This window comes from Simochromis diagramma, unplaced genomic scaffold, assembly GCF_900408965.1.
Source record: "Simochromis diagramma unplaced genomic scaffold, fSimDia1.1 OVJJ01000348.1, whole genome shotgun sequence".
Classification (NCBI taxonomy): Eukaryota; Metazoa; Chordata; class Actinopteri; order Cichliformes; family Cichlidae; genus Simochromis; species Simochromis diagramma.
The window spans coordinates 3,169,212-3,192,290 of NW_024386755.1; the positions used below are offsets into that span (position 1 = coordinate 3,169,212).

The window sequence follows — 23,079 nt, forward strand, 5'->3', positions numbered from 1 at the left end:
GTGATTACATAATAATAATAATAATAATAATAATAATAATAATAATAACAACAATAATAATAACAATAATGAGAATGATGATGAGAAATGGTATAGCCAACTCCTAATGACACAGAGGGAACTATTGTTAACACCTAGTCAACTCTAAACCCAAAGGAATGCCCAAAGTATGTATAACTGTCATATGCAGGTACAGAGGTTAAAAAACACAGACAAATAATTCAGCAAACCATTTCAACATCAGGCAGGTGTTGACTTGCCGAAGTGCAACTCAAAACGTAGTACACATTCTGCCTGTCCTACCCCCATTCCCGCCCCTTTTTCTATGTTGTGCAAATCTGTCCCAATACTCCTTAAGTCTTTCCTTCAGTCTCTTTTGTGTCCCTCTCATATCTCCTACATTTTTTCACTCCCTCTCCCACCCCTCTTCACCTTTTCTAGTCTTTCTCCTCCACATTTTTCCTGCTCTTCTATTGATAGAGCCTTTCAGTCCTTTTATACCCAGCAGGCCTTATATGGAGAGGAGCTTCTGAGAAACCACTACAGACTCATACCAATTCCACTGACTAGCCAGATGTTTTAACTGCTCACATTTAGTTTTGACTACTCCTGTAGACAAATCTTTTCTGAATACTCAACACACACACGCACAGTAACCTTAACCATCAAAAATGAATGCCTAACCAAATGGGCATTTTGTCCCTATAAGAGGCTGTTGGTCCCCACAAGTATAGTAGCATTCAAATTTTTGGTCCTCACACACACACACACACACACACACGCACAGACACGTTTTCCTTGTTGTGTCTATTTGCATGTCCTGGACGCTGCTATTGCTATGAGCTACAGAGGTCACGAATACAGGATAAACAATGCACACAATACTGTTTAGACTGCACTAAACAAATAAGGAAGTATTTCATCAGATTTGACTAACAACACAAAAATTGGGCAAATCGGCATGCATCCAGTCCAGTAGCATTTAAATGGACTAAGTTGCTATGTTCCCAAACAGCAAATTTCCTGTTTACTCTGAGCACTTCCCCTTTGCTGATTAGATGTTAATAACAGTTCAGCTGAGAGGCAAAACAAAACCAGATTACAGCCAAAAGAGTGTCAAATTTTTTTCTGCATGGTATAGCTCTGTCCTTCCATGCACATATGTGAGTAAAGCACCTCCCCTCCCTTCCACATGCATTCCCCAGGCCAGTATAAATGACAACAGATGAAGACAGTCACAGCATGATAGGTGGAGTTTGGTTGCAAAGAAGCTTGCACATGTGCAGTTACTGAGAATGTTAAAGCAGTGTAAATAGTACCAACTACTAAAGCCTCTTTCCTCTCGTTATTTCATTTCAGAGCCGTTTTTCTGACTTCTATCTCTGCCTGTGTTATTTTTCTCCCTCTCCCTCCTATTATCTACTTTTTATAAAATTTTAAATTATAAAGATCAATTAAGAGTGCTATAGCAATCAAATTAGCTGGTGTTTGCCTGCATCCACATACAGGAATACAATAAAGTCATTAGTGTTCAGTTAAATTTACACGTGAGTGGTACAGGAGGCAAGGATATGGAGAAAAGGGGAGCTGACAAAGTGAAAGTTTGAATAGAAGGCCATCCAGTTTGTCATTACAGTGTTTTTGACATGTCAGCACAAACCTACATTAAACTTGACAAATTACTGCGAAGGCTTGTTTGAACAGCTTAAACTATGAGAGCAATCTCCTGAGACAGTAACTTAACACAGACCCTCTCCCAATGCAAGGGAGCTGCTCTGCAGTTTGGTCACACAAAGTTTAACTGCAACATCTTCTGAACGCTCTCCTCTCTGACTGGGGTAGGGCTGAGGCAGAAAATACAGACACATACATATGCAACTGCTTCTGAGAAATGCACGTCTGCAATACTACACTAAACAAACTTTAGCTAGACATCACGGTTCACTTCATTTCCCACTTTCATCTAAATATTCATATCCACCTACAACCACAACGTGGGCTTCTAGTGAAAAACATATCACAAAGCAAGACAACTGCCCCTGTGTAGACCCACACACACACACACTCCTCTTGTTCAGGTCATTTGGTTTTAGCCAGCAAGTAGTGACTAGACAGCTACATATGGGTCATCCTCAGTGATGAAATGCACTGCCAGATGCGACTGGCATCCTGAGACTGAAATAAACAGAGACAGAAGCATTTTCTGAATGAGGGTGGAGATGGGGATGAGTGGTAATATGTGGGAGACAGAAGGGCAGAATATGTGTGGAAGCCACCAAATGTAAAAATAAATAAATAAATAGATAAACAAATAAACAATGCGCAAGATGGAAATCTTTAACCCGCAACATCAACATAAACATATATATGGACAAACGTATTGTACAAGCTTATAGAGGCTCCCAGTGATGTTTCTCAGCTTAACATTTCCGGCATCTATACTGATGTTAAAATGATAAACACAAAATCTTTGCTGCCGATTGTTAAAACTAATATAAGGCTGTGAATGCAAAGTCAAAAAGTGGTGACTGAGTGGACAGAACTAGTATAAAACTGTAGAATCCCCATTTTAGATTTAGTCAGTGTGATTAAATATCTTTTTAAGAATGTGTTCAATCAACTGCCACACCCATAATAATTCAATACCGCTGGGGAACCTACAAGAGCAGCTGTTCCAAGTCTCACTTTAGTACTGCAGAGAGTTCACACAAACACGCACGCAGACACACATGTAACAACGTCTTAACCAATTGTCATAGTCAGACTGGGCAGGGCTGTAGATATTTTGATAATAAAGTTGCTAATTTCTGTTTGTAAAGCAGGAATGTGGCTCAGGGTAACTGTGATGATTTGGCAAATATCCTGTACATAAATCAGGAGTAGGAAATCCTGGTTGTCTGGGGCTTAAGGCGCTGCTGATGTTGTAATTTTGCTTTTTGTTCTTTTAAACTTCAACAAGATCTTTTTGGGCCTGAAGGGAAAACTGAAAGTCATTCCAGAGCAAATCTGTCATCTGACAGTGTCTCTCATACACACTGTAGTTTGGCAGGGTGCCCCGTTGTGTTAACATATAATCTTGTATGTTTGGTGGCACTTTTTGATCAGAATTGCATCATCAATTCAATTCAATCCCCTAAGTCTAGCACCGTGGACCTTCCCATCTTCCAGCTGTGCGCAGATGGACAGATTCCAGCATCATATTGCAATATTATACCTTCCACTATAAAACCTGTATCCACTGTATACCGAATGCATGCCAATATGCATTTTTATGTCATAAAAACTTTTTTTGACCTATACTGGGTCTCTGCTCTTGCATTATAATGCTGCAGCCAGCACCTTGTTGACACCATTGAAGTAGTCTATCAACAGTAACAGCCCCCCATTGAAAGGAAGGCTGAAAAAATACGCTTCATTTAATTTTCATTATTAAAGGCTGCTGCCTGCAAGCTGCAATCATCAATAAAACATTCACTACTTTCTTTCTACATCATCAGAAATACCATTATTGCAAACTTCTTTGAAATACTGTGATATAATTTTGAGGATTTAATCACCCACCCCTCCAATTCCTTCCTTTCTGGATTGCAGCTGGTCTTACAGTGTTGTAGCACAGTGCTTTAGTATAAAGTATGACATAAACCCCTTACCATGTGAAACACAGGAGGATTAAACACATTTACACATTAACCCTACACAACCAACAGGTCTGTCAATGAATCGTCTAAATTCAAGAAAGCCCATATTAGAATGGACTGAATCTGTGCCTGGGAAAAACAATCAAATATTTTTAGGCTTTAGCAGTACCAACACTCCCACACTGTTAGGGTTTTACAGACTGACTGAAGAATTAATGAACAGTAACCTAACCCAACTACACCAGAACCTGGTGTCCTTTGGCCACTAATGTGCATTACATGGTTGTATGAGGACACTGTACATATGTAAGACATCAGGGGAAAGGAAAAAAAAAAAAACTGTCAAAAAAGCCTAGTTCATGCCAGCCATTCTAATCTCATCCATCAGCTGTTGTTTGCATTCCTCCAGACTCCATAGGTTGCTTTATTTTCGTCTTTGCTTCCGCTGCTATCTGCCTTTTCCTTCATGCCACATTGAGTTTTCTACAGAAAGAATAGGGTTCTTATTTGTGCACTTATAATTCACACAGTCAACCTCCTCCTTCCCCAACACTTCTTTCATAACTTTTCTTCCCTTTAATTTAATTTCTCTTTTTTCAGATTAAGACAACCCCTGCCTATATTAGTACTGACATTATCAAAGCTCCATGGAAAGACTTGGTTAAAGGTTAACAAGCAGGTGGAGAGAGAGAAGCCTTCAAAGACTTACCCAAGGACAGCCTATTATCACCACACTCCAGGCAAATGAAAACAAACACACACTTTCTTTCCTGTAAATTGGGCTGCCTATTCAGAGTCTTGCAACACTTATTTGAAACTAGTTTTTCATGAAAGCCACTATATAAATTATTGTGTGGCTAGTACAACAGGTATGAGAGCATACTAAAACAATCACTGAATTTTATAGTGAATGTGGTTTGTTGGTGAACTTTGATACCAGAACTTTGAGAACTGACTAATGATAAGCTATCTAGGTAGTCAAGGGAGACTTGGATAGGCTCTTATTATACACGCTCTCCAGTTAACCTCCTTTCACACATGAACTGTGGGCAGTGTTGGGAGAATCAGGGCAGACAGTTGCTCTCTTTCAACAGCTCAACAAGGGGGAATCTCTGGCATCAGAGGTATTCTAACTACTTGGACTACCCTGTTTGGTTTAGGCGAGGGTAGCGCATTCAATGACACACACCCACTCTTTGAATTTACTAAACAATTACCCGCACTATTCTCACATTACACAGTTGAACAATATTATATACTAGGCTCAACTCTTCCTATCTTAAGTTTACTCACTAGCTGGTTCACTGGCCAGGCTGATGTTGTGGTGATCACTGATCTGCTGCTTTCCCAGCAAGGACCTTGCCTCACGGTCAGACATACTCCAACTCCCCCATCTCCGACTGCTATTGGTGGCAAGAGTCCTTCTCTAAAAAACTGAGCTGGAAGTCAACTCCAACCAAAAGGTGGAGCAAGTGGAGATCTGGTTCATGGGGCTGTAGAGCAGAGCAAGAACTACCATTACCAGATACTGTACGATGACGGCGTTCAGAAACTAATAAAGGCTGGAGCCAAGCAAAAAAAACCAGAGTGATCTCAGGTAATACTGATACTGATACATGTAGCTGTCCTTTTTGGTTCTTACACTTGATATGAGTTCATTCTGTCACAAAACCATAAAAAACAAAGAAATAAAATCTGTCAATTAACAGTTTGAGACAGATATAAGATATGGACCCAGGGAGAAGAATCTTAGCAAGTATGCATTTTGCGATGAGGTTTAAATTTCGGGGTTATGTCCAATACCGCTTAGGCACAAGTGTACTTAATAAGGCAGCTTACTAAACCAAAGGGCAGCAACTGTTTGCGAAGGAATTTCATCAAGTTCTTTTTTCTCAGACTTTTTCTTTTCCATCTGCTTTCCAGTTTCACATGACACAAACATGCCTCATTCTCAAATTTCAGTGTGAACACATCTGACTTGAATGAGTCACGCAGTGAGCTAAGAATAGTAAACCTGAATCTTATCATAGTTAAGAGGGGTGCTGAGTAGGGAGGGGCTACAATGAGGAATTTATTTGAAGAATAAAATTTGAGCCTGTCTGAATTCTGCACAGCTGGGAAAAGCTTTAAATTTTTCTGATATTTGCTCCCATGCCCATCAGCATACACAATCACTGAACGCTTTTTCAACAAACACCGAGATTTGCCTTTGGTGTTATGCCACAGCAAACACAGAGCAGGTAGGTGTGCCTTTACAATGACAGATGATATTGAACATTACATAACCAGGAGAGGAGTGGACATAATCACATGCAAGTTCCCAGCAGGATCCAGAGAGCTTTGGTTGCCTGTTGTTAGAGTAAGGAGGGCAGATCACACACACATGCACGCACCTGACTAAAAAGGTAAATGTACAGGTGTTCTAGGCCTATTTTGGGATGGTTTACACAGTTTGACTTGCCCAGTGTAAGGACAAGGAGAGTGTTCTTGTTCCTCAGACCACCTACCTACTGCTTATGTGGGCGGCAGAGCCAGAGTACAATTCAAATAAATATCTATTATTGTACGTTTATAACTGTTGTGTTTAACCTGGAGGTAAGCGTTTGAGCCAAATCCAGTAGGGTTTAAAGTCCAAGAAAAATGATCCAAAATGTTACAACAGAACTACACAGCAGAAGATCCTCCAAACACCCACAGAGCTCCTCTCCTTCTGGCCTGCCAGTACACATTGAACAAGTGCAAGAGCAGAGGAAATTGGATTACCTTTTTAGCTTGTATCATCGGGTTAATCTGAGTAAAGGTGTGCAGGTGAGGCTGTTTACAACAGAACAGAATTAGGAAGCAACTTAGTCAGCACTGTGTAACTAAACATGAATGAGCAGTTCTTTACTTAGTCGAATTCAACCTGTCAGATGTGACTGAGGGCTGTTAGCAGGCATCAGTCTGTTTCTTTTTGCCGTTTCATCACATCAAATACACTTGAACTGTGACAAATAAATAAATAAAACTCAAGCATTCAACTTTCAGTCTTTTGAGGACTTCCCATCTCCTACAGTCACACCGCATGTACAAAAATGGCAGTGAAGCTGGTGTGGATTTTGACTCATGTCCAGGGTGGTTTCCAGTCACACACCAGTCAAGGCTGTAATACTGAGGAGAAGCAGGATGCAGTCACTCATAGCATTTTTTCCCAGCAGGGCAGGGCTCGCTGTACCACTCGTCAAGCTTTGGGATGTGGGAAAGAATTACATGGAAATGCTAAAGCAGCTGCCCACAACTAAAACTAACCAGGCGCACATACTGTACTCACATACCCTACGAGACTGCGAGTCATCATCATACAGGTAACACACTCTGACTCACTGTCAGAGACAAGCTCTCATTACTTCCATTCAGCTAGAGGGTTCCAGCACCCTAACACTAACAAACACCATCAAACTGTAAAGTGGTGCAGCAACAATAAAGAGAGCAGTGTCGCTCACTATTTGAGATTCATTCTGATTAACCCTAACTATAGTGACTGACTGGTGTTACACTGAAATGGCACTGATGTTTACCCCACTACTGAGTCTAAGCACGTTTATGTAAATGATTTTGTTAAAGAGATGAAGAATTAGACAAAAGTCATGAATTACTGCAGTCTTACCTGTCTATTTGACATCTTTTCATCGAGATCATTCTGTGACAAAGGTAAATGACATTAACTGTGATTCTGTGCTTTCATTGATACAGGATGTTTAGTGGAGAACTTTTGTGTGTGCAGACATCCAGTTTTTCAGCCAATTTTCTTTTGAACAAACATTACAACTTCTTTTTTGTCCATTTTAACAGCAAGTGGCATTTACTGTGGCTCAAGAGTTGGCAATTTGTCTTGTAATCGGAAAGTTGCCGGTTCGAACCCTGGCTTGGACAGTCTCAGTCCTTGTGTCCTTGGGCAAGACACTTCACCTGTTGCCTACTGGTGGTGGTCAGAGGGCCCGGTGGAGCCAGTGTCCGGCAGCCTCGCCTCTGTCAGTGTGCCCCAGGGCGGCTGTGGCTACATGTAGCTTGCCATCACCAGTGTGTGAATGTGTGTGTGAATGGGTGGATGACTGAATGTGTAAAGTGCTTTGGGGTCCTTAGGGACTAGTAAAGCGCTATACAAATACAGGCCATTTGCCATTTGACTATATAAGGATACCTGTTCTCATCACACAGAGCCAAGAGTAGAAAGAAATCTGTCCGAGTTCATGCTTTGGGCCCGCAGGTAATGCTTGTGCACATGCAAACCTCATTGTTTGAAATGCTGTTTGTGTTTAACAAGAGCATTTAGTACTTTTATAGTACCCATGCCAGGAATAGCATCACAGGTCAACTTTAACGTCACAGGGACTTTAAGGTCTTAACCTGTAAATGACATGAAAAACCTGAGCTGTTCTAACATGCAAATGTCAGTGTTCATGAAAATTGTACTTGCAATGCTTTTGATGCTTACAATAACATCGGCTTCCAAGTTTATTAAAAAAAAAAAAAACAGGAACAACTGGGGAAAAATTTTCAAATGACTTTGATCTACACTTTCTTTTGGTCCTTCAACTTTAACTGAATTCCTTTGAATACTTTCTTTAATCCAGTGCTTCAACTACACAAAGTTTCTGCATTAACAAAAAATAAATCTATCAATCAGTCACTTCAGCTTTTACAGCAATTCTGTTATTTTAAATCTTTGAAATCTGAACCTTTAAGAAACAAGCACACAGTCATTGCTAGTTGTTCACAGATTGCTTATCCAGAAATCAGTCGTGGTGAGATGAGAAACAAAAAAGTTTATTCTGCATGTAGAAAGTCTACAACCATAGAAATGGATTATACCAGCCCACATGGTTGTTGTTAATCTGTTATTGTGCTCTCTGTCTCCAACAGTCTGTCTGCCCAAGGGTAGATCAATAGTCGCTCCCCTCCAGCATCTCCAACACCTTCCCATTTCAAGGTCTGATTTCATTTCCCACATGCAAACAAGTGGTAGTCGTCATCTAAACCAGCGGTCCCCAACCCAATTTTTTTTTTCCAAAGTTAGTTTAATACCATGACCAACACAGCCAACGTCTACTAGAGCTCACTTCCATTAGTATCGAGTCTCTTGACTGTGTTGGCATCTTTAATGAAATTATTTAACAAATATTAGGTATGCTGTATGTGAAAGCCCATGCATGAAGTTTCTGCTTCAGTTTTGTTTTTGTTTTTTAAACTGCAGTATTAACTTTAATCATTATCATGTATATTGCATTTGTTCATGGACGCAGCTTGCCAGCCAAGCTCACTAGCGTTAGTTGTTAACTAAGCACTCCACCCTCCTGTGCAAACATGGTCACTTATAGTTGAGAAATAAATAACGTGCCAGCTAACTCTGAGGCTTCAAAGGGCAGAGTCTAGAAAACAATGGGAGATGCCACTGTGTCTACATCCATCTTTTATATACAGTCAACAGTTCAACTAATAATTTCTTCAGTACAAAAATGGCAGTTAATTTAATTTAATTTAATTTTTTTTTACTTAACCCAAACCTCATTACATGCAGGCAGCTTAGTCACCTAGGAGGCATTACTTGTGCATGGGCCCTGACAGTATTCCCGCCCACAAACCCAATGTTTTGTACATTTCTCTCATTCAAGTTTACACTCCCTTTACCATGACAAGCGTAACTTTAACACACATCCCATTTGCTGACATCAACAAGTCTGACAGGACAAGTTGACATTATGAGGTTAATGAAGGGAAATTCCTCTCCGTCTCCCCCCCCCGCCCCAGTGAGTATTTCCTATTGCAAAGTTTAAGTACATTAGCGTGTATCAACACACACCACACATTCACACATGCAAGCGTTCCTCTCTCTTCCTGTTGTATAGCGGATGGTAGTGATCTGGCTAAGAGCCAGGCTGTCAGGTGTGCCCTTTGCAGTCCACCTGACATGCAGCTGAGCAACTACAGGCCAGGGAAGACCTTCACCCCGTCAACAGCAGGTCCTGTATCCGCCAAAACAAAATGCTCAAAGTGGGAGTCGCCCAGTGTTCTTTTTTTATTCAATATTTATTCAGCTCCAGGCAATCCCCTAACCCATCTGGTCTCACTGCAATGCACTGCAGAAACTGGCAGCAGAAATCTGGCATGAAGGAATCTACTAACTTCCATAACAATGTGGAGGGTAGCATGACTAGTATTTGATCAGATAAACAGGCAAAGAACAAGCCAGGACAATCCATGTAAGAATTAGATGTGAAATTAAAACTGAGAGTGTGGGAAAAAAAACTGAGCTCATAACGTTATCTTAATAATCTAAAAAACACACGCACGCATTTCACAAACCCTTGCATTGTGTTTGTGCTTAAAGTGGGAAAGTGAAAACACCCAGCCATGCAGAAGTAGGAATACATCCAGTGAAGAGCCCAACCTCACCCTAAACTACCAAACTTCACTCTCACCACAACTCGGCCTCAGCCATGAACCAAAATATCTCCGAAAGCCCAGCCCATTAAAATAAAATAAAGCCGGCAGTACAGCACTAAGGGAAGAACTGCCTTCAAGCCTCTGCCCACATCAGCCCAATGGAAACTGCAGCTAAACGTGACTGACCACAGAGTATACAACTGGTGGAACTGCTTTGGAAAAATGTATTGACTGCAGCACGCTGATGTGCATTTTGTGCCAAGTAGAATAATTGTGCAGACTGTGCACGCTGAAAATTCCACCATGTGCACTTTCTTTAAAGAGCTACCCAAATTAGACCACCCTGCAGATCAGTACAACCCTGCTTCAGGGCTAATCGTCTCCAGTTACAAGCTGCCATTTAAAAAAGGAGCTTGTATCAAACTTAGAGCACTTTAACAGGGCGCTGAGGAGCAGCTGCAGCATGCTAGTCAGCACAGGGAGGCCCTGCCCTTCAGGTGACCTTGAAGGAACTGGTCAGCTGGTCTTGCTGCAGCTTGACCCCTGGAGGACTATCCCGCCCATTCTGGCTCACTTTTCTGAACTTCTATCTTCTGGTTTCTGTCTACACATGCATTTATTTAACTAACAGCACAGGCTATTTTGCGTTCCCCTTTCTGCTGGGTGGGTAATCAACTTCTCTTATAATCAAGATGAAGCTCAGCAGATCAGATGCCAAAACACAATTTCCTCAAAGATAAAAACAGCATAATGGTTTTATAACACTGCCTCAGTATTTTTGGTCAGATTTCTCACCCCGTGACAGCCATCAGCACCTGTGGGCTGCATTACATGCCAGCTGCTTGCATTATGTTTACCTCTTCCAAACCACACACAGGTTAACAGGTGGACAGGTTTGTGGACCAAGCCCTTCCTCAATTGCAGACACTCTCTCAGCACAAGTCCAGCGTCTTCTGACACATACACAGGGTCTCTTAAAGCTCCATTAAGAGATGGTTCATTTAAAATGATTAACACTGCAGCACCTTCTGCTTGCATCAGGTGTGCAAGCCTGTGACGTGAGCCGTGTAGTTGCTGTCTTAATCTGTGTCTGTCTCGCGTCTATAAAAAGACAACCCCAACCTGAAGGATTTGATTTTGTGGGCTATAGGCCAAATCACTACGTGGCTAAAAGTCCACAGCACTGCTTTTCAATGAACGCCAGTGAGCCAGCTCCCAGAAAATACAAGCCTACACAAGTGTACGGAGGACGGAGGAGAGAATGCCAGACCAAACTTCATTCAAACAAAAAAAAAAAAAGGGTCTCGTATTGGATTTCATAGACACTTAAAATAATCACATGTAATGTTGATTCTTTAAACCGGTATATATGCAACACACCAGCAAGGCATGTTTAAACTTTGAACTTAAGCACTTAGCTAGGTTAGCTGAAATGCATCACAATTTAATATATTACTTATGACAGACAATGAAGCAGCGGTAGATAACCGAGTTTAACCGCTTTAACCACACTGTACTAATACGACTCCTGCTGCTGTATTACGAGTCTTGATGTATGGTTTAACTGAGTAAAATGAGTCACAAACAGGCTGTGTCGCGTTTAAACCCCACATTATTTTTATATATATATATATATATATATATATAAATTTTTTTATTTATTTATTTATTTTTTTTACAATGGCGTTTTGGTGAAAAGCTTCTCTCCATATGGTGCACACGGGGACTTTCAGCCCACTCACTCAAACATGCTGCACTGTCACGAATTACTGAGCAGAGACTGGCCGGTATCACAGCTGTAACCAGTACAGCAGCCGTGAGGTTGGAAAGAGCCAAAGTTAACAGTTAGCACAGTGGGGCAACTGCCGAGGAGCGCGCGGGAGGCACCTAGCTTAAAATCTGTGTTTAAACTGGATGAAAGCTTACCTTACAACAGCCGAGGTCAAATGCGCTATGCCGCTTTTCTTTCACTCACTTCCACCGCCCGAGGTTTTGGAGTTGTCTCACCGCCGTGTCAGTCAGTCCACTTACTGACTGGTCACTGTTAGTCAGTAGGTAACGTACTGTGTGCCGGGTTTCTCCTGACCCTCCCACCACCACTCCCAGTTCCCCAACCGTGGGCTCTGCCTCAGCGCGGAGGCTTCTCCTGGACTGCAGGTATCAGTTACACTATGCTTCGTGAACTGATATGCTAGTATGAAACAAACTGCCAGTGTGTCGTAGTTGTCGGGGGTTAAACTCTATGGGAGTGGTGTGGTAATTTCTCCTTTATTTTTCTGTCATCAAAGGACAGCACAGCCGCCTAATACCAGGAAGTTAACCAAAAACCCACCCTGCTACAGCTCCCGTAGGAGTCATGAGTTTCTTTCGGACAGGTCGTGCACTATGATTTGCCTGCTAATACTCTTCAGGCGGTATTGTTATCTTCTTGTCTCTGGGACATTAGAAATTTAAAAAAACAAAACAATGTCTGCTTTTACTAGCCTGATAAATGGCAGCGTGCTAGGTGAGCTGACAGAGACTAAAGGCTTAAATGAGGAATGATACACAGACAGCTTTCGTGAATTAGAAGATCATAACCAGATCCCTTCACTTTAAAGCCAAACTCTCTGGGAGATCGCAAACTACACTCATAGCCATTTATTGCTGTCCACCCATCTGAGCTCTGAGCGGGTTAAAAGTTCATCCATCGGCACCTCTAACGGGTGGGGTAGAAAACAAATGCGCGCAGACATAAAAGTAGACGTGAAAATGCTAGATATTTGAGTCTGGAGGAACCGCTAACCAGTGCCATTCCAGCCGGCCATTCAGCGGCAAACTGCAGCTCAGCGGTTCCATTGAGCGGCTCTCGTCGTTTTCACGGGGTTCTCGTACCCTCTGCTGTCCAAACAGGCGTCACTGCACCTGCACGCCATCACTCACAGCTCTACCTCGTGACAGGAGACTCTAAAGTCTGCTGCCATCAAAGTCTAAATAAGCTAATATTTCCCATGAAACAGTCAAATCTCTCAGTTCAAACATTTGGCATGTTTTCTATGTTCCCTTGCGAATAAAATATGGGTTTCTGAGTTTCTAAAACCATTGCATTCTGTTTTTACTTTACATATCGTCCCAAGTTTTTTTTTTTTCAGGTAAGAAAGAAATCCACAAATAAGAACTAGAAATTTCCACCCTTGCTGCTAAAATTTTCATTTACAATAACTGAAATGTTGTTGAAGTTTTAAGATACAACACTGAGAGTAGCAGAGAATGAATAAAAGGTTTACTGGGAGTTTTTAAAAAGTATGATTTTTTTTTTTTTTAATTATTGTACTTATGAATGAGTGAAAGTCAGTGTCATGATGTATATTTGAAAATATTTCATTTGCACTTTTTATGGGTTTTTTTTTATAACTGTCCTTATTGAGCATCGTCCAGACGTGACACAGCTGTCATATCTTGTGTCACTCATGCGTTCTCTCTTCCCCTAGTCCTGATAAACATGAAAAGACTGAAGCTTTTTCCTGTGTATGCAATACAAAGTTATGAGGCTCAGAAATTCTAGAAAATCTGATGCAAACCAAAGAGTGCTAAATGTTCATCCACCCCTGTGAGGGCCTGTAACTCAGATAATGATATAAGATAAAAACACATTTTCATGCCTTTTAGTTACTAAAAAAAGTTAGCTGATTATGCAAGGGTAAGACAGACTCAATTTTTGAATATTTGAATCATTTATAAGAAAAAGACAACATAAATGGAGCTCCTGCACTAAGTATAAGATAAATAAGGGTTGTTTTCGCCTGCCAATACTCTAGAGGAGACCAATAATGAACATTATTGGTTAGATGTGAGTATAATCATACCCTTTAAGATTTTCATTGAAGAATATTCATTGGGAAAACTTGACAGCTAAACATGTTCATACAGCTGAACCCTTGCAGTTTGGCTGTACATTTAAGCACCAAAACTTTCCATCTCTCTCTGACCTGCCAGTGCCACTGCTGCCCTCCATCGCTGCCTGCTCTGTGAACCCCTAACTAGGCTTGCTAGTAAAACTGCACCATCCCACCATACACCTGTAGGCTCTGACAGCATAATACTCCCCATTTTCTATGTGTGTCACAAGTGCAGTCAGTGATGAGCTCAGAGCCTAGATGATAAACTCTAACTGTACTCTGTTTCTCTAATAAATTAAACATTCCAGGTCTGAATCCCCTGCACTGGACTTTGTATCAGATATTACTGCAGTTATGCACTGTGCTCATGTGAAGGTGACCTCAGTCTTAATTGGGTGACGAAGCAAGAGCTCAGTTGTAATGTGACTGCACTGCCAGAGGGGGGGGGTGATCGATTCAGCCTCAAACAATGACACACACACACGCACGTCGTATCCTGTTGGCGTTGAGTAGATGGGCAGAAGAGCTGGTCATGACACTGGCCCCTTACCTTCAGGCCCAGCCCTGTCTCCTGTTCACTTCCCTTCCAAAATCAACAAACAGCAGCACACTTGATCTTTCTTTTTCTCCCAGGATCAGTTAACACCACATCGTTCTGATTTCACTTAACAAAAGCCAAAAAGGTTTGCTTGACTTATCTGCTGTAATGCAGCAAAAAGGTCCTACATTAGCCTACAAACTCAGTGTGATCCCAGCATTCACTGACCAACTGCCAGACTTTCAGAAAGGGGGAAAAGCATTATCTGTGGGAAGTTTGAACTGTATAAATGTTCTGAATATTTTGCACACTTCATCAGTAAAGTCAGTACATAGTTGTTCATGCTGAATTAATTTACCGTCAGACTAATTGAGTTTTGCTGTGCTGTGCTGTGATTGTAGGTGTCGATTTTTGATGTCGAAAGACAGGCACATTATAGGTCAGGGAACGCACACTTTTCACATGTACCCAGACGCAGGGTGAGTTGACCTTTAAGGAATGTGGGAAGGGGAACGAATGAAGCCATGTACTGGAATGTCTTTGTCGTTTCCTCCCATCCAGGCTACGGTACATTCCAGTCCTCCCCAGTCATTACTAACCAGCACGCAGCAGGCTGCATTAACCACACCACAATTCTCTTTCTAGAAATCTGAAACCTGTGTCTGCCAGTGGTTACACTTTACCAAAATATACCTTATCCCATAAAGGGACTGCTTTAAAAAAAAGCTAATTCCATTCAATCTGTAGACAACTATATTTAGATATTACATATGAGCTTAGCACATACAGTATGAACTGCTGAAATGTAAATGAAATGTGTTAGTCACATCATATAGAGTCTATTTCAGAGTCTGGGCATATTTCTTTATACTGTGTGTGCTCACCTACATGTAAAGCTATGGCTACTGCCAAAAACTGTGGTTCCTTTAATGGCCACTTGAGACAGGCTTCAAAAGCGAGGAATAGACTCCCATTTTAAATGCCAAACTTTAAACCATTAAAGGCATGTTTACACCCTAATACAAAAAGGTTTTTGCTCTCTATAGATAGTTTTCCCCTTCCTTCCATTTGGAAACCGATAAGTCTTAAACATAGGAGCACAGAAGCTTTGCTCGACATCTGTGTCTACTTGGCCTCCTCTCTGCTAATTAAAGGCACTGAACTGGACCTCTTTCTTGTTTGTTCTAGAGGATTATCCGACTAACATTATGGCCTGTTTTACAGCACAGACAATTTCTGTTTCTGCTTCAGTTTTGGAGATTGAAATTCTTCCTTCGTTATTTAGCACCAATTTTTAACTAGGCTTGCTAGTAAAGCTACAAAGATTCGCCGATTAACTTGGATAAATTGATTATAAAAAAACCAAGATGAACTGTTAAATTATTCCGATGTGAGATTTAAATTAGACAGCTTGCTGAAGGCTGATGGCAGCCATCCTATTTTTCTATTTGTAATACTTACACCAAGCAGGGGTGAGTCTAAAGGGGGGCATGGGGTGTACTAATATTAATATTTAATACTTAAGATAAATAAGAATTTTCTCTTTACGCAGACCAGTAAAAATATACATGGGCCAGTAAAACTCAGAGCCACTGACCTGGAGCTGTTAGGCTGGACGCTGAGTTATTATTAACATTAATTATTGACATTATTAACATCTACACCATCATAACTTCCGTTTTCTACAACAGGAAACGTTGCATCAAAGCACAGGCCAAATCTGAGAGAATGCTGATACACTCGCTTTCCTGTCATATGGTCCTTTAAAGGCTTTCGGGCACACTTAAACGCACAGACATGCACAAAAACACTTACACATGAACACATATACACAGACACACCAAATCTACCTCATCCAGGGGATATGATATTGTAAAAACTCTTTTTTGTTTCCTACTAATGTAAGAAAGCTTTCCAAGAAGACAGGATATTTCATTTTATGCCTTAGTTCAGATTGTATATATATATGTTTTGTTTTTTTGTTTGTTTTTACATTACTGTACTTTATTTTATTTGTACTTTACTGTACTGTTGTTTTTAGGAAAATGTCTTTGAAGATTCTCAGTCATTCATTTTATCGTAGTCTAAGAAGCCTGGAAAGAAAAGCGTCTGGACTTCTTTGAGTTTCTTGAAGACGTGTAGGAGAAGACTCTCCTGAGTTTTTTGATAAACCGGCTACATAGGGGATGACAGTGTTGTTGCGTTTGTCTTTCTGATCCTCCCTAGTTTGTGTCTGATCTTCTTTTCTGTGCATCTTTGCTGACTTGATGAAAGCCCAATTAGGATAACAACATGTTTTAAGAGCTTCCTTTACATGTGTGTGTTCTCTCTTTTTTCCTTTGGGCTAAGAGGGAACATTTTCTGCCCAGTGTTGCAGGGTCCTGATTACTCCAAGTTTGTGTTCCAGATGGTGGTGGGAGTCAAAGAGGAGGTACTGGTCCATGTGTGTGGGCTTCCGCTAAAACTAGTTGAGGTTCGCATTCTCTTTGATGCGCACGGCACAGCCCAGGAATGGCAAACTGTTATCTTTTGTGTCTTCCCTGGTGAACTTTATGTTTTTATCCACAGAGTTGATGTGAGCAGTGAAGGATTCTACTTCTTGGGTTTTGGTTTTGACCCAGGTGTTATCAACATATCTGTACCAGTGTTTAGGTACTGTCGCTTTAAAAGAGCCAAGCGCCTTTATTTCCACTTCCTCCAGATACTACGATATGACCCAGTGTCATTATTAAGTTGGGGATGGTTTTGTACCACCTGATAAAAACAAGTTCAATATTTGCCTTTGTTTTAGCCCTGCTGTGGGTGCTCACCCAGCTTTACTTGGAAATACCTGCCTGTGCTCACCAGCTAGTTGGTAACTTTGCTTTTGGACTTTTCGAGCAGCACAACGGGAGAACATTAAACATTTGGCCTTCAAACCAAAACAGGGTAAGAATTCTGTGCAGAGCTGAAGGGAACTGGGAGTCTGGTGAAAATTCTCTATAAGCCGCTCTATAATCAATTTACTGTTAGCATATAAACATTGGATGTAGCAGCTTTCAAATGCATCATATGCAGTGAGGTTACTTGACTCACAACATCCTCTCTATAATTACTTATGTGAGGGCTGACACTAAACCTTTTACACTCAATGTTGCACATTCCTACAATATTATAACTGTGCTGGTATTTACTGAAAATATCCAAAAATGCCCTTTGTATCACCAAAGAACGTTTTAGGGAAGACACTATGAATGTCAAATTGCTACTTAAAGCACCGTGACTTCTTTAAAGAGGGTTCTTATTCACTCTAATTAACACTTAGCATCATGAGTCTTGTTCTGTAACACAGTACAGATGTCTCTAACGTGTCCAGAAATTACAGAGGCAGCCTGGTTTGACATGCATAATTACCTCTGAGTAATGCGTTTTATAATTCGGAGAGCACTGCTCAGGGCCAAGCAAGATTTAAATGCATTTACTAACCACAGATCATTTGATTTATCACCACAGACAGCAGATTCTGAAGCAATTTACAGTTCTTAAATTATGTAAAAGTTTCTCAATGTCAACCCTGTGGGAGATGAACCCTATAACCTCAGCTGTGTCAGCACCTATGTCTACCCACTGAGCCGCATAAAACCTCTGGAATGAAAGATGAGTGGAAAAATCTGACTCCAGAGCTGGCCTCAGCCATGGTCACAGTGTGTATGCAAACTGACCTTGCAGTTGTGGCAGTGGTTTTCTCCGTTCTTCCCTGGAGAAAGGATGATTTCCCCTGTCGGGATCAGCTGGATCTTCAGTTCCATCATTTTTTTCTTTATTCCTTTAGCTTCTGTTAAAGTGATCCTGTTTTTGTGTGTGTGTGTGTTTCTTGTTCCTCCCCAAAGAATTGCAACTCCTAAGATTGAGCAGAAAGAGAACGTGCGTAGAAGATCATCCCAAGAGAAGTTAAAATTATCAGAGATAGTAGATTCATTTGAAATGCATGCAAGATCACAAATCTCTCTCTGAAATGAAAAGAAACCACATGCAGTATCTTTCAGTTGGAGCCCTTACCTGATAGAGAAATGTTATTTCATGGCACGAGGATCAGTAGACATACAGTAGTGATAGTAGTTTACAAGCATTGGCACAGAGATTTGAGGTTGGGGTGTTACCTGTTGCAGAGCGGAGAGTCACAGTGAGGCGAGCTTCCTCTCATGCAGCCAGAGGATGTTGCCTCTCTGGCTGAATTCACGGGAAGGATATAATACGTAGCCTGACTCAAGATGGATGCCACTTACAGAGGATATGTGTCTTTTGTTTTACAAGTGCATGTGAGTATGTGTCTTTAGTTAGATAAAAAATATGTGCTCTCGTAGCGAGTGGTAAACCAATTCGTATCTTCAGTAAAATAAACTATGCATAAGTCTAGCTAATAAAAGTCTAGATCAGTGGTTTTTAACATTTTTTGCCTCAGTCAGAAATGCCCTATCTCTTGTCTTGAACCTGCTATTTTAAGCAGATTTTACACGTTAGACTATTTAATGCCATTAATTTAAAAAGACAGAAATTGTTCTTTGTTTTTCCATTCAGGTCAAAGTTTCCACTTGTAGGATATTACTTGGAGTGACAGAATTCAGAGATGCTTCATCAAATTATCTACTTTCACTCTGATTTATACACCACTTATATTTAAACTATTTAATCATTATTTTACACAATATATTTAGCTTGTCTTTTTATCATTTCTTACCTTAAAGGAACTATATTTCACCTATTGTTTAGGCCTAATTTTAGCTAGCTAGTAAACTATTTATTTAACATATTATTATATGATTTGAACCGTTTAAACTTTTCACTTATCTTTTCATTTTAGTTTAAAAAATGTTGCTCTTTTTACCATTTATCTTCCTTTAGCATTTATTTGAACACTATCAGTAATTTACTTTTTACTTTTAGCTAGGATTTAACCTCTCTCTCTTTTAGCTAAATAAAAGCTACTTTTAGCTAACATTTTCTTAACCTTTCTGTTACTGGTATTTAACCTTTTACCTTTTGCAATGAGGTAACTTAGCTTAATGAGCTTAATTAGCTTTTGCCTGCCAACTAAACCATTGCTTTTAGCTAATATTTCACCAATCTAGCTAGCTAGGAGCAGGTTGTCAATTACTTTAAGCTATTTTATACTTAGCTGGATATATTTATGCACTAATTATGCCCCAAAATTTCAATTGTTCACTACTTCTGGCGTTTTTACTACTACAAACGAGCTGTCTATTTTTACCATCTAGCCAATACTTTATACTTTGTAAGGTGTTGCAACCTCAACATGTCATTGTTTCTTCATTGATTTAAGTTAACATTATTTTTGCTATAATTCTTATTTTAAATGAACTACATTTTACCCCAAAATGGCTACCTATGGTTTTGGCTCCTGTTACATAACTAATCATTGCATGCACACACACATACACACATACAGGGTTGGTCTAAACATGGTTTCCTTCTAGAAACAGCATCCTGCTTCAGACATTTACAACACCCACCCAGATGATTTAGTGTGTACGTATGTGTGAGAGAGATGCATTTTTGTTTGAGCGTGTGCATGACGGAACCTACTTGTGCTTCTCTAAGGATATACAGTGCACACAAGTGGCAGGCGTTTGCATCGCTGGCTTTCTAAAAACAAATAAGGGACTTGTGCTCTCATAGTGGTGCACTTCCTCAGAAGGAATGCTTCCAGGGGTAAAGGGGTAATGTTTGACACTGGAGTCGAACATTGGTGCATGTGAGACAGAAGCATATAAACAGCTTCAATCTGATAGATAAACATGCATCATTCGCATAACCTTCCTAAACTGTCTGATGACTCCAGACCCCTCACACCCTGTTGGTTCACTGTTATCACCACAGGTCACATCCAGTTATTTGGGCACATCATAATATGTGTGGTGAATGGCCAAGCCACAGAAAAGATAGCTTTAGAGCACATAGAGGGGTCTGTCTTGAGAGTATTCAGCTTTTATCTCTCTTAATCCTGCGCTATAAAAGGTTTTTTTGATACATAATTAATGAGCAGTAGCATAAAAAGGGATATCTTTCAGCATGAGCTTCACGCAGGATTTGTATGTCCTGTGTTTTGCAAAGGGGCATCGCACATTGGTGTTAAGAGAGGGGAAGTGACAGAGACACACATCCTTTGACCTCTGACCCTAGCTGGAGGAATTTCTGACAGCTTGGCATCAACAGGAAATCTGTAGCCTTGATACACACACACATGCACACGAACATTCCTACACACAATCTTGGAGTTGAGACGTCTCTGCCCAGTTCTATTTTAAAATAAGAACACATACTTTCAAAGTGATTGGCTTCCAAGGAAAACACACTGTTAAAAAGGAAAATAAAATGGAAAAGACAGAGCACAGTGGCCACAAATGCAGATTATTGGTAGTAAAGTAAGAACTGTAGAATAACACACTAATCACTGTCATTCCATCAACTGTAATTAGATCTTCACTGATGAGGACATGGCAGTTAAAAAACCTGTTACTGTAAGTCTAGGTCACAAAAGGGTTGTAATTATTTGTTTTCCTATTTTCCTGCTTAAATCATCATATCCGTTTTCTCACTGTGGAGACTAAACTTCCTTGCTTTCCTTTCCATTTCCATGGAGAAGTGTCTCAGTGGTTACCGAAAGGTAAGGCGGATCCAAAGCCACTTTTTCCGTCTTACATTAATGATGTATTATCTTTTTTATACATATGTGTGTAGTGCTTGTGTCACTGTGTGATTCCTTTGCTACAACAGTCTGAAGGTAAGTCATCATATGACAAAGGTGACTCCTCTCGAAGAGTATAATATTGGGATTTTCCAGGCCAAGACTTCTGACTCAGCCCACCTACAGCTGTGATAAAACCAATAATCTGCATCCTTTTAATTTAGTGATAAGTTAAGTGATGAGTTATGTTAAAATGAATTTGATGAGTGGGCTTAAGTTTGTGTTAGGCTATGCAAAATGTTTAATATTACTTTTTTACTGGCTTCTATATGTTATAAAATTCATTCATTCATTTCATTAACATAAAAGCTTTAAAACTGTCTTAAAGCCTCTGAGCTAAATATGTGAAACACAACCTTTTAATACGGTTAGCTATAAATAAGTTTATTAAAGGAAGCAAAAGTTTTAGTATTATGTATAAAGCAATAGCGAAACATAATGGATACAAAAATAACATCTACTATCTGTTAGCTAAAAGGAACTTTGTTACAATGTTTAACTTTTTTTAAAGTAACAGTTCTGAACCTGAAAAATGACATTTCAGTTTTGGGGAAGATGTATTGCATCATATATCTGCTTTTATATGAAATAAATGTGTTTTGAAATAATTTATAGTGTTTTTAGTCAAGAATTGACAATTCTTGTCAATTCTTGACTAAAAACAAGAACTCCTGCAAGTATCCTTGGATCCGAGGAGTATCCAAGAGTATCCTTGGATGTCTTTGACCATGTTTGTTGATGGTGGTGGTTATGATTTTCTTGTAGTTTGGAGTTTTCAAAAAATTCTAAATATAAAACTACCAAAGTCTTACACATCTTTGATTCCATTGGCATGGCAGGTTGAATATAATCTTTAATAATATTTATTGGTCAGATTCCTTTGATGTTGTTCACATTCCCCTCTTTATGGCCCATGACCATGATATTACTTCACCATGGTCAAACATCCCCCCAGCACCTTTTCATGTGTTGTCTCTCAACTTACACCTTTTTATTGTGACTGGTTACATTTCTCATCATTGTTTGTCTTCATTTTCTTTTCATTAGCAACTGAATCACATCTATTATATTTGTGATTTTCTATATAATGGGACTTTATATTACTTTAGCCAACATGCATTTCCTGCATTCAGTCCTACTTGTGACACTGCAAGTCGTTGTGTATACATGTGTAAACGTACAGTATTACAGCTGCATGGATCAAGGGCATTTGGGCACTGCAGGCCAAATCCTGTAACCAGATCCCACGCGGAGGCTCAGCCCAGACCAGATCAGACCAGGACTGAGTAAATCTCACAAGTGTTGTCTGAAAATAATCCTAGCTATTTATAACAGCTGTCTCTACAGTCGAAGAGGAAGTTCATAATATTTCATTGACGTTTGTTCCCCAGGTCCTACTCTGCGAGCAGTAATCTTGCTCTGACAACAGAACGCTGGCAGTTTCCAGTTTCCACAGGAAGGCAGAGGAAGCTAGAGGACGCCGATTAGGCTGCAGATGTAGAAGAGGGAGCCACTGACACGACGGCCAAAACACTCCCTCCGGAGAACAGTGTCTTCAAACATAATTACTGGAAAGTTAAACTATTGACATTTTTTCCTTTATAGCACTTCCATCTCCTGTGTAAATATGGAAATTATTTTAGCACGAGTGATGTATTGTCAGATTAGCTGGAAGTTGCTGCCCTCTTGAGGTTTCATGTTTCAGCAGGCAGATCTCTAAAAGACAAATAAAAAGGTGCTGTTGGAAGCTGACAGTCAAGGCTTATATGACCCACACCACACCCAGTGACTCGGATAAGAAACTTGAATAATGAATGCTACATGCCACTTGTCTTTTATTAAATACTACCTTGTGGC

At 40.2% G+C, this 23,079-nt stretch overlaps 1 protein-coding gene and 1 long non-coding RNA gene across 5 annotated transcripts in view; one reads left to right on the forward strand and one right to left on the reverse strand.

The window, feature by feature from the left end:
- Window positions 1-18,715, reverse strand: part of LOC120729737 (unconventional myosin-Ic-like) — a 61,869-nt gene extending 43,154 nt beyond the window's left edge. The window contains exons 1-2 of one of the 3 annotated variants that reach the window (XM_040025586.1): window positions 18,617-18,715; window positions 18,179-18,357 (exon numbers count right to left, since the gene is read on the reverse strand). In XM_040025586.1, the coding sequence (XP_039881520.1) occupies window positions 18,179-18,268 (90 nt within the window). In that variant the 5' untranslated portion in view covers window positions 18,269-18,357; window positions 18,617-18,715. Of the gene's footprint in view, window positions 1-11,987; window positions 12,158-18,178; window positions 18,358-18,515 lie in introns of those variants that run through there. The other 2 variants (XM_040025577.1, XM_040025606.1) reach the window with 2 other exon arrangements.
- On the forward strand, window positions 12,109-22,974 carry LOC120729798. Of its 2 annotated transcripts, XR_005694999.1 has the most exons (4): window positions 12,109-12,218; window positions 18,347-18,425; window positions 18,626-18,775; window positions 22,614-22,974. It is a non-coding gene; the product is annotated as an uncharacterized LOC120729798 (long non-coding RNA). The 2 variants fall into 2 exon arrangements; XR_005694998.1 differs by having other exon boundaries at window positions 18,347-18,775.
- Window positions 22,975-23,079: the final 105 nt, after the last annotated feature.